Below are 13297 nucleotides of genomic sequence, written 5' to 3'. Positions count from 1 at the left end.
CTCTCTGAAGCTAACTGAGAAACGGCAGCTAGCTCTCTGAAGCTAACTGAGAAACGGCAGTTGGATCGCTCTCTCCTTCAGAGCAGTTAGCTTTCTGAAGCTAAACGGCAGTTGGATCGCGTAATTTGTGCGCGCGGCGGCCACGCCTCTGTCTGATTGTCGGTCCGTGACGGCGGCGAGGGTGGACAAGGCACCGGGGCGTCTGGTGGTTGTTGGTGAGTGACTGATACTCGGTGCGGGTCATCAAACACCCGCATGCCGCTCAGAGAGTCGCTAAGCTACGCAGTCCGTTGTCTGCGTTCTGATGCCAATTGTTTCCCCCCTCAGGAATAAAAAAGTCTTCCCTTTTCCGACCCCAGTCTGTTGAGCCGAGCTAGCTGCGACGGCGAAGGCGGGACGTCGTGTCGGTACGGGCCCTTCGGCGAACCCGGCTCCTTCAGGTGGGGGACGTACCCCTCGTAGCTGCTGCTCCCGCCGCCTTCCTGCAGCGTTTTTCCTTTGGCTTCCTGCTCCCTGCGCCTCTGCTCCTGCCGCAGCAGCTCCTGGGCCTCCAGCAGGACTCTGGCGTTCACGCCGCCGCCGCCGCCCGGGTAGCCGTTCCGGGAGCCCTGGTAGCTGGAGTACCGGGGGTTGTCTTTGGCCGTCTGGAAGACGTCTCCAGGTGGGTACGCCTTGTCCCAGGAGTCCTGGGAGACGGTGCTGGGATTCTTCCTGGGCTGTCTGATGGAGGAAGAGCAAAACTGTGAGAGCAGCAAAGGGGCGCTGCGCTACAGAGGGCGCCAAACAAAAACCTACTGGAGAAGGGCAAGAAAAGGTTAATCTGACAAACTCTAAAATGTCCAAGGTTGGACATTTTAGAGTTTTGAAACTGATTTTTTATTCTTCAACCTGGAAAAGCTGAAGAAAAAATTTCAATAACAAATTTGTTTTCAAAATGTCAGATTATCATTTTAACGGAAATTTTTCAGTATAACAAGAAACTTTCTGACAGACGAAACTCAACATGAAAAAACTGTTATAACAAGTTTATTTATCTGATTAAAACAAAACTGTTAAGTTTCTAATTTTAATTAATTTGCTTTTAAAACATCAATTTATAACAGCAACTTTAATAAAAATTTAAGTTTATTGTTATAACAAGTTTTTTTTTCCATCTCATTAAACATAGTTAAAGCCAAAATGACATTTTTTTTCCATTTGCACAAATTTTTTGGTAAAACGTCAGATTATTATTTATAAAAAGAAACTTGTTGAAAGGAGATAAAACTCAGATTTTTCTCAATAAAACAAGAAACCTGTTATAACAAGTTTTTAAAATCTTGTCAAAATGACAGTTTATTGTTTTAACAAAAAATTAACTTCACAATAACGAGTACAAAAATGTAAAAAGTCGCAACACAGATTTCAGTTCAGTTCATATTTTTATTTCTCGTTAAAACGAGACGCTGCTTCTGAGTTTAAACTCGGTTTTTATTTGTAATCTTAGACAGAAACCCAGTTGAAAAATGCTTTAAACTGACTTATTGACTCAGACATCAGTCAAAATGGCCGACGACATCAGCCAATCCAGAAGCACCGTTTGTTTCTCTCGTTGCTGATTGGCTGAACCCAAAAGATGAAGACTGTAAGCGAATCACTAAGCCGTTTCCCGCTGACCGTATTAAACAGTTAAAACAGTTTTTTTGTTTCCTTTTCCTTCCAAAAAAGTTAGAACGGTGTGAATAGTTTCCTCCAGAGCAGCTTTGCTCTCTGATGAAATCGGGTTTCGGCGCCGCGGACTCGTCCCGTCTCACCCATCAAGCAGCGAATCCGTCCTCAACGCTCCGCTCTGTCCTCATTCAGGGATTTCCACCATTTTGTCAGGAATAATGCGATTTCTCCACAGCTGGGAGAAAAACGGCGATAATTATGCCTGGCTCTGAATCAAAAGCTCAACGATCTTCCTCCTCCTCCTCCGACTGGAGATGATATCTGATGACACACATCTGCATCTTTCTCTTCCACCTCCTAAATGTTTTCTGGTGAAGCTGCCCAGATTCAAAACATTTTATTTCAAACAAAAAAGTATTTAGATTTTGTTCTTAAACCATAAACTGAGCAGGTAATTTAGGAAAATGATGCTTAAATAATCAAAGATCCAAAACTTTTAAAAAGTAATCCAGGTTTTTGCGCTAACCTGGGGGACCGCAATAAATCAGCCCAGGGGCCGCAAAAGGCCCCCGCTCCACACTTTGGACACAATGTAAAATGTTTCTGATAAACTACATCTTCGGTTTTCAGTAGCTGTAAGCCACAATCATCGATGTTGACAGAAATAAAAGTTTAAACCAGACCTGACCCTTCACGAACACATAAAGACGATTACAAAGTCGGCCTTTTATCACCTGATGAAAGGAATTAATCCACGAGTTTGAATAAAAAACAAAAACAGATCATTTTTCAATGATATTCCAGATAATTGAGTAGAATCTAATTAAACAGCTCAACGGCCTCCTGGCAGAAGCGGCTGAGCGGAAATGACGACTGATGTCAAACATCTGGATCTTTCTCTTCCTGCATGTTTCCTGGTGAAGCTGCCCAGATTCGTGACGCCCGGCTGCGGCTGACGGCCGCCTCGTTTCTCTGGGTTCGCCGCCGTTGCTGTGCATCAGGTCCGATGCGTGTTGCAGTCGGTGTCGGCGCGGGCCTAATGGTCCGGTACGGAGCTGCTGCCGGCTGGTAGATGCCCACAGGCGGTTTCTGTGAGGCTCATTTCTTGTTGAATCTGATGTTTCGCCGTCTGACGACGCCCACAAACACAAATCTGTCCCTCGAAATACGAGCTTCAAATAAAATCTCAAAAACGTCACAATCTAATCCTGAAGAGGATTCAGATTCAGTCCTCTAGGGTGGAAAAGACGCTTTTATTTTGAGAAAAAAAGAGACTTTTTGAACTATTTACCCCAAATGTCCCGAAGCTACGGAGCTCAGACTGAGGAAAAACTCCACTTTGTGTCAAATACCAACCATTCCTCCCTAAATTATCCGACATCTTAAAGGATTTTAAGCACAAAATAGATTTAAACACAAAGTCTTAAACTTTCTGGATATGTTTTGTGACTAAACACCAAAATCTGACAAGAAAAAAAACATTTAACATTTTTTTGGTTTAATTATTTTAAGTTATAATCAAACAGTTGGCTTTGATTGAAAAGTTTTTCAAAATTTCATTAAAATAAAAAAAAAATTTTTTTTTGCTTGCAATAATTTTGGAACAAACTTTTCTCCATACTATGAATTAGGGCCAAATTTTTTGAAACTGAAAACATTTTTACGTGGGCGCAAGGGAACATATTTGAAACAAAATCTCTAACATGATCACAATCTGTTACCAAGAAGGAAACACAAAGAAAAAAAAAAAAGATTTGAAAACAAAAAATTTAAAAATTCAGCCAATTTTTTGGTCAGTTTTAAACATTTTCAGAATTTTTTGGAGAAAAATGCAGATCTCACAGATTAACCGGAATTGGATTATGGAAAAAGGAAAAGATCCGTCTGAGACCCGACCCGTTTCTTCCAACCGAAGCCGCAAATATGAACGAGTTTGGAACCGACCGGTTCTGACCCGATTTCTGCTGCTATTTAATGCTAATGCTAACAATCAGGCGCTTCCTGAGGACAGAGCACCGAGGTTATTACAGAAAACAAAAACGACAATGAATATGAGAAAGCATTTTAGTTAATGATAACTAATGGGGAAAAACTATTTTTGTGTTTATGAATCGATTTGCATTTCGATCCGATGCGACAGATTTATTTTTTCCTCACACAAGCTGCTTAACGTCAGCCGTCGGCACGTTATGGCGCTCCGTAGGGCTTATGCTAGTCCACAAAATGGCGGACTGTCGCCACATCAGTCGGTTGTTCAACAATAACAGTACATTTTTTGAAAATGGCAACTTTAGTTAAATAATCATTACAATTGATGTAAAAATTATCAAAATGTACATAAAAATGAACAAAAGTATGAAAAGGCTAAAACTACGACTTTAATAAAAACAAGCAAACACACCTTTGCTCTTTTTGTTCGTCTAATTCAGCTCGTTTTAAACTATAACGACTATTATAAACCTGGAGCATGCTAACGCTAATGCTAACGCTAATGCTAACGCCTCACCGAGGGAGAGAACTGTACTGCCGCTGCGCCTGGGCGAACGAGTCCCTCTCCTCCTGCCGCTGCCTCTGCATCTGGACCTCCACCGACACCGAGTGCCGACCCGGCTGGCTGTAGCCGCCCGGACCGTTGCTGCTGGCGCTGGACTGCAGAGGACAAAACCACCTTTTATCATTTTACCCAGGAGCTGCAATGCTAGGAAAATCCTACAGATCAGGATTAAAAAACACATTTAAATGGGTTTGACGAATAATGGTTCTCTTCAGGAGGCCAATTTATGTCAATAAACTGCAAATATTGACTCCATCTGATCATATTTTTACATTTATTGATGCGCTGGTGGAACATAAAGTGAATAAAATAGTAAAAATAACTTCATTTCCGATTGTCAAGTTTAAAAAAAGAATGATCAATAATTGAAATTTACCATGACGATAAATCGAAATCATTTGAAGGATTTTTAAAATAATTATAAGTGATAAAATAAATGCTGGTGATAGTTTAGTAAATTTGAATGTCATAAAAATGTATTTAAATGATTAAACTATGTATTAGAAGGGTTGAAAGTTTAGTGGAAGGAAGAATAACCATCATCTCATGCTGGGATTTAGAACCTAACACTGAAGAGTGGAAGGGAAATTTTACTTTAAATCATTTTATTATTTATTTCAGAGAAACTGAATTTAAAGTTTTCATTCGCTTCAAGCCTGAATCATTAAAAAAAATAAAAACTTAAACCTCTAAAAAAATCCAATAACATTTAAAATTATTTTCTAATTATATTGTAATTTATTGAATAAAATTAATATGTCAATATTTACATCGTCATAATTAATTAGGATATTAAATAGTTGTTTTACAGCATGTCAATAAATACTAATAATTTTCTACCAATAATTAAATGTTTGTTTATTTAATTACAGGAAATGAAAACATTACATTAGACCAATAAAAGCTGCATTTTTAATGCAGAAACGTGTAAAAAATTAAAAGTTAGCTGCTTAAAGGCACATTTTGTATCTGAAATAAATTTATTTTAACTCCATGATGTTTGAATGTTTAAATAAATTAAAAATCTTGATGATGCTCATATAAGTTGATGAAAGGCGACATCATAAAACGCGTCGCCTCGTTCAGGATTAACGGCTTTGTGACCGAAAACTGGCGACCTTCCCGTTGACCTCTAACCCGGCCCGAGAAGCTCGTCGGGCCCGGAAGATGAAAAAGATGGGATTAAACGCTGGACCTTTCCACGCCTCAAACTCACCGGTCAGCCGGCGGGACTCGCCGCTCCTCGGGGTCAGAGTGAAGGTGAGACACAGGCAGGCAGGTGAGATGGGAGGAAGAGGAGGGGAGGGGAGGAAGACCATGCTGCAGGCTCAGAGACAGGTTATGGTGATGGCATGGATGTTAGTCGGTGTTAATGAAACGGACACTGTGGCGGCGGGCGGGCGGCCATTTTCTGGGCCCCAAAGACGGGTCATCGGCCCACATCTGTTTTTAAAACGCAGATTTATGAACGTCGGCACCAAAAAGGCCTTTTTACTTTACAACCTGCATGTTTGGGTTTTTTCTCTGGTGTAGAAGCAGATTAACAGCCTGGTGCCTCTTCATCTGAAATAAACCCACAGCAACTTCTAGTTAACTTTTCATACATTAAGTGGAGAATCACAGCTAAAGCTGCAACGCTCCACTGGTGAAGGTAAACCAGTTGGGTTCCAGTTTGACTGGACAAGACACGTAAAACACACAAATAAATAAAATACTCATAATTTTGACAAGTTTTAACAAACAATTTTCACCAAATAAGGCATTTTTATTTCAACCCACAAGAAAAAAAAACTGAAAAAAACTTTAAAAAAAAATTATTTACGTTTTTAAAGTTTATTTCTATTTATTTTAATTTAAACCTTTTCAAAATGTATAACTTAATAGTTCAAACACCAAATAAGCCTTAATGTGTGTCACAGTAATGGAAACAGCAGAATCTCATATTTCTTCTAGAATCTTCTCTCTCCGTCGTCCAGCCAATCAGAACCAAGCAACATCAATGCTGCTCCTCGATTGGCTGCTTTCCGAACAGCAGCCAATAGCGCGTCAGCTAGCACTGCTGCTTCGTATTTTAGCTACATTTTATAAATATTAATGACTTGGAAAGAATATGATGAATTTGGAGACTTTAACGATAAATTTAAACTGTATTAAATTAATATAAATGTACAGTTGAAGAGAGACATTTACATACACTGAAAAAAATACTTTTGTTCCTCAATGTCTGAAGTTAAATTAGACCAAAATGTTTGACCCAAATTATTCAGTTTGAACAACAAATGTTTGTAAACTTTTAAGTTTATGGTGACTTACAACAAAAAACAAAACAAGAAAAACCTAAAAAATGTTCTCAAAACGTTTTGTTGGATTTAAAAATAGACATAATTTTGGTGACTCAGCAGAAACATGAGAAATTTGGTCTGATTTAACTTGAGTGAAAAAAAATTTGTTTTTTATTGGATGTACGGAAATATCAGTGGAAACCAATAAATTAAAATTTTAATAAATTATACATTTTTATTATTTACACAACAATAAAGATTTAAATGTAACAAAGTATCTTATTTTTTATTACTAAAACCTTTAAGCTCCTGAAACTGAACTCTTCCCTCTGACTGAAGGTTCCTCTTCATCCAAACGTCCCTGCAGTAAAAGTCCAGCAGCAACCCGAGCCGCCGTCGCGCCGCAGCTCCTCCGATGCTCGTTAGCGGCCGCCTGCCGATTAGCCGCCACACAAAGCTGATATAATTACTTTTTATGGGCGTGCGGCACTTTGGGAGCGGCGCAGACATCAGCTGGTTCAAAGGGCCATAAAACGATTACATAACCGAACCAGTCCGGGTCCAATCGGCTCCCTGACGGCGCCGGAGGACCGTAAGCGACCCGGTTCATCTTCCCGGGTCTGGAGGGAAGAGCGACGGTTTGACATGGAGGAAAGATTTCTGCTGAGGAGCTTTGAAACAGAGGTGCACTAACTTTTTGGAAACTGAAACAACTTGATGGGCCACAAAATTACGAGAATTAGTCTATCGGGATTTTTCTTCATATTTTAAGTTTTTTTGTTTTTGTTTTATCTGTTCAGTAAATAATACATTAAAAATGAAATTACAAGAATAAAAAGTAATAAAACTGCAAAAATAAAATCTGAACATTTCATGAATAAACTCGAGAGAATAAAGTCGTAATAATATGAGGATAAAGTCATAATATTACAAGAACAACCTCAAATAAAGTCAAAATATTAACTTTATTATGACTATTCTTAATAAAATGTTACTTTATTCAAAGTAAAATACTGAGATTTAAAAAGCTCTTATTTTTATTTGTTATATTCATTCCTTTGACTTTATTCTCGCATTATTTCAACTTTATTCTCATAATTAGATTATTTTTTACTTTCTTATTGTGGTTCCAACACTGTCATACAATTATAAACAGATTTTTATGAAATCTGTAAATTATTAAAGATCTAAAACCCAAAAATGATTTTATCGATCGTTTTCCACTTTGCTGGCCATATTCTTTTTGACTTCTGCTCAGGGGCCAAACAAAATAACCTGAAGGGCCACCGAAGGCCCCCGCGCCTCACCTTGGACACCCCGGTTTTAACTGAACGTCTGATCAGGATCAATAAAAACTGTTAAATGCCACAGATGAAAATGTTTCGCCTCCTCTAAACTCTCTGCGGTTTAATGGCCGCCATAAAGCGCACATCACTCATCTGTGATGGAATTAGACCACGTTACCCACAATCCTTTGCTGCTGAGCCAAAGGGACCCAGAGGAGGCGGCTAATTACAGTCGGCTTGTTCTGATATTGGACAATAAATCAGCGGAGGGACGGACGGACGGACGGAGGGACGGATCTCAGAGGAGGTTTGATGGAGACAAATAATATTTCTACCTCTGGTTTCTGACTGGAAAAATAAAATAAAAATTCTTATTTTTAAGCTTATTAAAACATTTATTTCATCTAATTTTGTCTCGAAACCAAAAATTTTTTTACTTAAAAAAAAAACTGAAAATATGCAAAATGCTAAGATTTGAAAAGATTTTGTGTTATATATATATATATATATATATTATATATAAAACACATATTTGTAATTAATTTTTAATCTTGGTTTGAAGAAGATAAATTACATGTGATGTTATATTTGGAATAAAAAAACAAATATTTTACTTTTAGCGATTTAATTTTTTAACATTTTTTATCTTATTTATATATTTGTTATATACAAAACAACTCAGAAAACAAACAGCTAAGATTTAAAATCGTTTTAAAATCATTTTCTTCCATTTTTATTGAACCATTTATACATTAATTTACTTAATCTTGTCTGAAGGAGACAAACATTATATCCACCTGTGATTTATTAACTATTAAGTTTTAAAAATGTGTTTACATTTTACGTATTCTTTTACTTTTATATTTGATTTTGTTTGAATTAGCCAAATAACACGTCTATCTGTGACTTTATCTAAATTGTATATTTTTAAATGTATTTTTTTGGCATAAAACGGCAGTTTCACAGAAATCCTCGGTTTTTACGGCCTGCAGTCGGTTCTCTGCTCCCAAACCTTCGTTTGTTTTCATCGTTTGCGTTTTAACGAGTCCAAACTTCACAAGGTTCAGTCAAACCGTCACTGGAGGCTCTTCGCTCGCATGAAGACACGGAAATGCAACCCCTGCACCTGGAGAGGCAACTGAATTTCAACGCTCTGCCGTTTTCCCACGCGGCGGCACCTGGCGCGACCAGGGCCCGGTCCAATAGCAGGCGGTTGCTACAGGCGACCCGGTTGGAAGCAAAACGGGACAAGAAAAGAGCATTAGAGGGAAACAGAGGCTGAGAAATCTGGTTTCCAGTTTTATTTTTGCATTAAACAAGCTTTAATATTCACATATTTCATGCTTTATTTACGGTAAAAAAAGTAAAATATTTAAGGTGCTCTTGTGGGAAAACTAATAACGAGTCTTCATGGGAAGATGAGCAGGATAACAATAGTGAGGTTTCTAATTTAGAGCACGCTCGGCCGTTTCCGGACAAAAGCTGGGACGACCTGCGGCCTCGTTTCCCACACGGTCGTCCTGCGCTGGAATGCGCCCACAGCGGGACTCTGGGTAACACTGCCAAGGAGCTGCGTAACACTGCACAACACCAGAGCGGGAAGCGGCCCGGGAGAAGTTCAGCAGCTCCAAAACGAGACGCGCTGCACGGTTACAAACACAGGAGCAAAACACACAAAGCAAAACTCGCGGGAGTGTTTTCATGTGAAGGACACGGAGTGCAGCACACCCTTTTTAAGAGATTAGTGACACCATTTTCACCCCGAACGTCGATTAATCCGATTGTGCAGCAAAGATGTAAAACGTGCAAACTGAGTCATTTCAAAGAGAGGCAGATAAAAACAGGAAAACACCTGAACAGGTTTACTTTCTAGAACCCAGAGAGCCGAAACTTACAGGCTGTTTTCATCGTTTTACATGTTTCATTTCAGGACCTGGCTGTCTAGGTGATACTTTCTAAAACTTAACAAGTTACTTGTTTTTGGGTACCAAGATTTTTTATGAGGCGACTTGCAACCTGATACTTTTCTGGAACTTCAAGATGGATCTTTAGCATCCCGGTTACTTTCCTAAAACCTTATCAGGTACTTTCTAGAACTTACTTTACTGAGACCATCAGGCTGTTTTTGGGTTTCAGGCTCTTTTATGAGAGGATCTATGAGGTCATAAAGGGCACACACAGGAAATTAGTTAAAACCAACAAACTACTTTTGGATAACTAATGAAATTACGTGCAAGTTAATATTTTCCAGTGCTTAAAAGGTGCTTTCCAGAACTTTCAAGCTAATTTCCCCAAAGCAGAAAGGTTATTTTTGGGCACCAGGGGCTTTTCTGATACTTTCTAAAACTTAAAGATGAACCTTTACGACTTGTAGGGTACTTTCTAGAACTTCCTACAGCTGTATTATGCAGTAATCTGTAACCTTGGCCTTTCTGGAACTTTTATCAATAATTTATAGAACATATTTACTTCCAATAGTCTCAACTTTATCTACCTTTAAATAAGTTACTTTCCTGAACTTTACAGGCTACTTGCAGCTCGAGGCCGCTGTGTTAGAAGTAACTTCACATCCTCCAAAACTTACCGGCTCCCTTTTCAGAACAATCCAGGAAAGTATGGGTGGCAATCCGTACCGTAATCTAAGTATTAAAATCTAATCTTCAGCTGAGTGTTCTGATTGGCTGCTGAAAATAATGTGAAACCAACAAAAACACAAAACCTTCACATGCATTTCAATATATTAGAACACTTTAAATAAGACAAAACTACCTTAAAAGCAACTTTTCCATGTTTTAAGTGATAAAAAAAGTACTACTAGTTCAACTGGCAGATTTTCTTTTAAGTGAAAAAATGAAACTGTGTCAATGAAACTTTTTGCATCTGATTCAATAATTATTCACTTAAATCAAGTTTATATAACTTTCTAAAAGTTGCTAAGATATTTGCCCTGGAAATACTTGATAAGATTGTGTGTTTTTGCAGCGTGTTCTTCAGTTGCAGTGCGAGGAAGAAGCAGAGATCTGAAATAAATAGGTAAAAATATGACAAGTCATTTCATCACCTTAAAAAAAAAGAAAAAGAGGCGCTGCTGCGATTTGTTCGCTTCAGGATTTCCCTTCGTTGCTTCACACAAACTAATCATCCCTCGTCTCGTCTCGGCCAACCAGGCGCCGATTTAAACACGAGTCTGTTAAAAATCACCGGATCCTGTTTGAGGTGTAAAAAAGGCACAGATAAAAGCTTGAAAACAACCCGGCAGTCTGTGATGTGGTGGGCGGGGTCTGTGCGGGTGACCGACAGACACAGAACATGGACGACGGATGAGTGGAGCGGGTCGGGGTTAGTGATGGACTCCGGCATGCAGTCGGTTAATGAATTAGCTCCGTGGAGGTTAGCGCCGCTCCTCAAGTCTGGTTCTCTGCTGGTGGTAGTGGGGGTTAGTGATGCGGGATCACCACCAGTTTCCGTCCCTTTCTCTCTTGACGTGGGTCGGGTCAGACACTCACCCAGGACTGCTCGAAGCTGTAGGTCCGCCTGCGATCGTCCGGGTCGTCGGGAACGTTCTGGGCCTGCTGGAACTCCTGCCGCAGCCGCTGTATCCGGTCGTGGTTGCTGGGAGTTAGCCGGTTGCTAACAGGAGAAGAAGAAGAAGAAGAAGAAGAGAGAGATGAATGAGAGTGAGAGGGGCCGTTGTGACCCGGTTCTATCAGCGCCGCAGGATGGAGTTGTTTAAAGTCCGGCGCGCTTTGCCCGCCGATTGATCACATGCGCCGTTGACATTGGCGGCGGCGGCGGACTCAACCCAGAGAGGATATGATAAGTGAGGGCAGAGCTGAGAGCCAGCAGCTGTATGAATCAAACTAATGCGCCTCTGATGTATTATTCAGAACAATGAACAAAGGCTGGTGGTGAACACCGAACGCTGCGCTGCAGGCCCGCTGCGGCGCAGGCCCGCTTCAAACGGCGCCGCCATCAGGGCCACTTCCTCCTGCTACCAACAACAAATACATGTTTGGAGCAGAAGAGACGCTGAAACGCAGACAAACTGCAGAAAATCTACTTTGATACATACATATAAAACCAAGTTTTATTCTCTTTCTAAACTGAGAAAATACAGCATACACAGTTGCCCGAGCCTCTTGGGACACAAAGACAGTTACAAAGTCAGCCTTCTATCCATCGCCTGGTTAACATTTATAGGGTTAAAGGACTAAAGAGAAGAGAAACTCATTCATGCGTCATCTTTCCTGCATTGATTACAGTAATTACTACAAATAAGCTGGACTTGATCTGAGAGTCATGGTAAAATCAGCTGCATGAGAAATAATAAAAAATAAATCAGATTTTTAACCAAAATATTAAACAATAAAACCCCGTAAATTTAGTCAGTGAACTACGATGGAGTATTAAGGCCAGAGGAAGATGTCTCTTAATTTGAGATTAGTAATATTAAAAGAATAAAGTCATAATTATAATAATAAAGTCATAAAAATTCAAGAATAAAATACTAATATAAGAATAACGGTGTAATAATGCGAGGATCAAAAGTCCCAATAAAACAAGAACATAAATACCAGAATAAACTGGAGATGAGAGCAAAGCTGGAATATTCAGAGAATAATTTAGTAATTTTATGATAAATTCCAACACTAAAAAAATCTTACCACTGCAATAAAATAAAAGTTAATCAAATTTTAAAGATGTGATCTTTTGATTCAACTGCTAAAATAAGTTTTATACTTTTTATTCTGCTCTTCATCAACATTTTAATGTTATTTTCATGTTTTCTGCACTAAACCACACATTTCCAGCTCCTCCACCTGCTTGCAGACATCAAGATTTTGACCGCCATGTTTATTTTACCGTCATATTTCAGCAGTAAATTACCGGGTTTTCCCGTTTCTCTCTGGGCGTGAATGAAGCAAAGTGCCAGGATGTGTGAATAAAAACAGCGATGCGGAGCCGCAGTTTGACTTTTTAACTTCCTAACCGCTGCCAGGAAATTCCTGGGAAACGTCTCGTCGAGCCTGCATCTCTTTCCCAGGGATGCGGCTTGAAGGGGAAACTTCACAGGTCAAAGGTCGCTAACGGACACCAGGGGACGTTTCCGAGAAAGAAAAAAACTCCAGAGACTGAATGAGTTCAGGAAGCAGCATCAGTAAGTCGGCCTTTAACTTCCTGTTTAGGATCATAATGCTGGTTAGTCATCGCCAGGAATGTTAACATTTATTTAAAGATGCTGATTTACACATATTTATAAGAAAGAGAAGATTATTTGCAGTAATTTAAAACTTTTTGAAAAAAAAAAAAGCTTAAAAAAATGTGTAGCTGGCTGCAATTCTTTGGAAAAGTTGCCACAAAATCAGTAATTTTAACAAAATAAAAACATCAACATCTTGGAAGGATGATTGATTATTAGTTGGAGCGCATTTTAAAAAGAAAATCAACTTTTTTCACTCCCAAATTGTATATTTGAGCTGTAGATTCAGTCGATCCGACAGAAAAACAGCTGATTGACATTATAT

General features: G+C 39.2%; 1 protein-coding gene across 12 annotated transcripts in view; it reads right to left on the bottom strand.

Annotated features, from left to right (window-relative positions):
- Positions 1 to 317: 317 nt before the first annotated feature.
- pard3ab (par-3 family cell polarity regulator alpha, b) overlaps positions 318 to 13297 on the bottom strand; it is a 266919-nt gene continuing 253939 nt past the window's right edge. For 9 of the 12 annotated variants that reach the window (XM_008433893.2, XM_008433895.2, XM_008433892.2 and 6 more), the window contains 3 exons: positions 11279 to 11402; positions 4157 to 4299; positions 318 to 720 (listed from right to left, as the gene is read on the bottom strand). In XM_008433893.2, the coding sequence (XP_008432115.1) occupies positions 324 to 720; positions 4157 to 4299; positions 11279 to 11402 (664 nt within the window). In that variant the 3' untranslated portion in view covers positions 318 to 323. Of the gene's footprint in view, positions 721 to 4156; positions 4300 to 10842; positions 11194 to 11278; positions 11403 to 13297 lie in introns of those variants that run through there. The other 3 variants (XM_008433896.2, XM_008433897.2, XM_008433898.2) reach the window with 3 other exon arrangements.

This window comes from Poecilia reticulata, linkage group LG17 (genome assembly GCF_000633615.1).
Source record: "Poecilia reticulata strain Guanapo linkage group LG17, Guppy_female_1.0+MT, whole genome shotgun sequence".
In the NCBI taxonomy this organism is placed as follows: Eukaryota; Metazoa; Chordata; class Actinopteri; order Cyprinodontiformes; family Poeciliidae; genus Poecilia; species Poecilia reticulata.
Note: the sequence above shows the minus strand (reverse complement) of the source record. Positions and strands in the feature narration are given on the sequence as shown.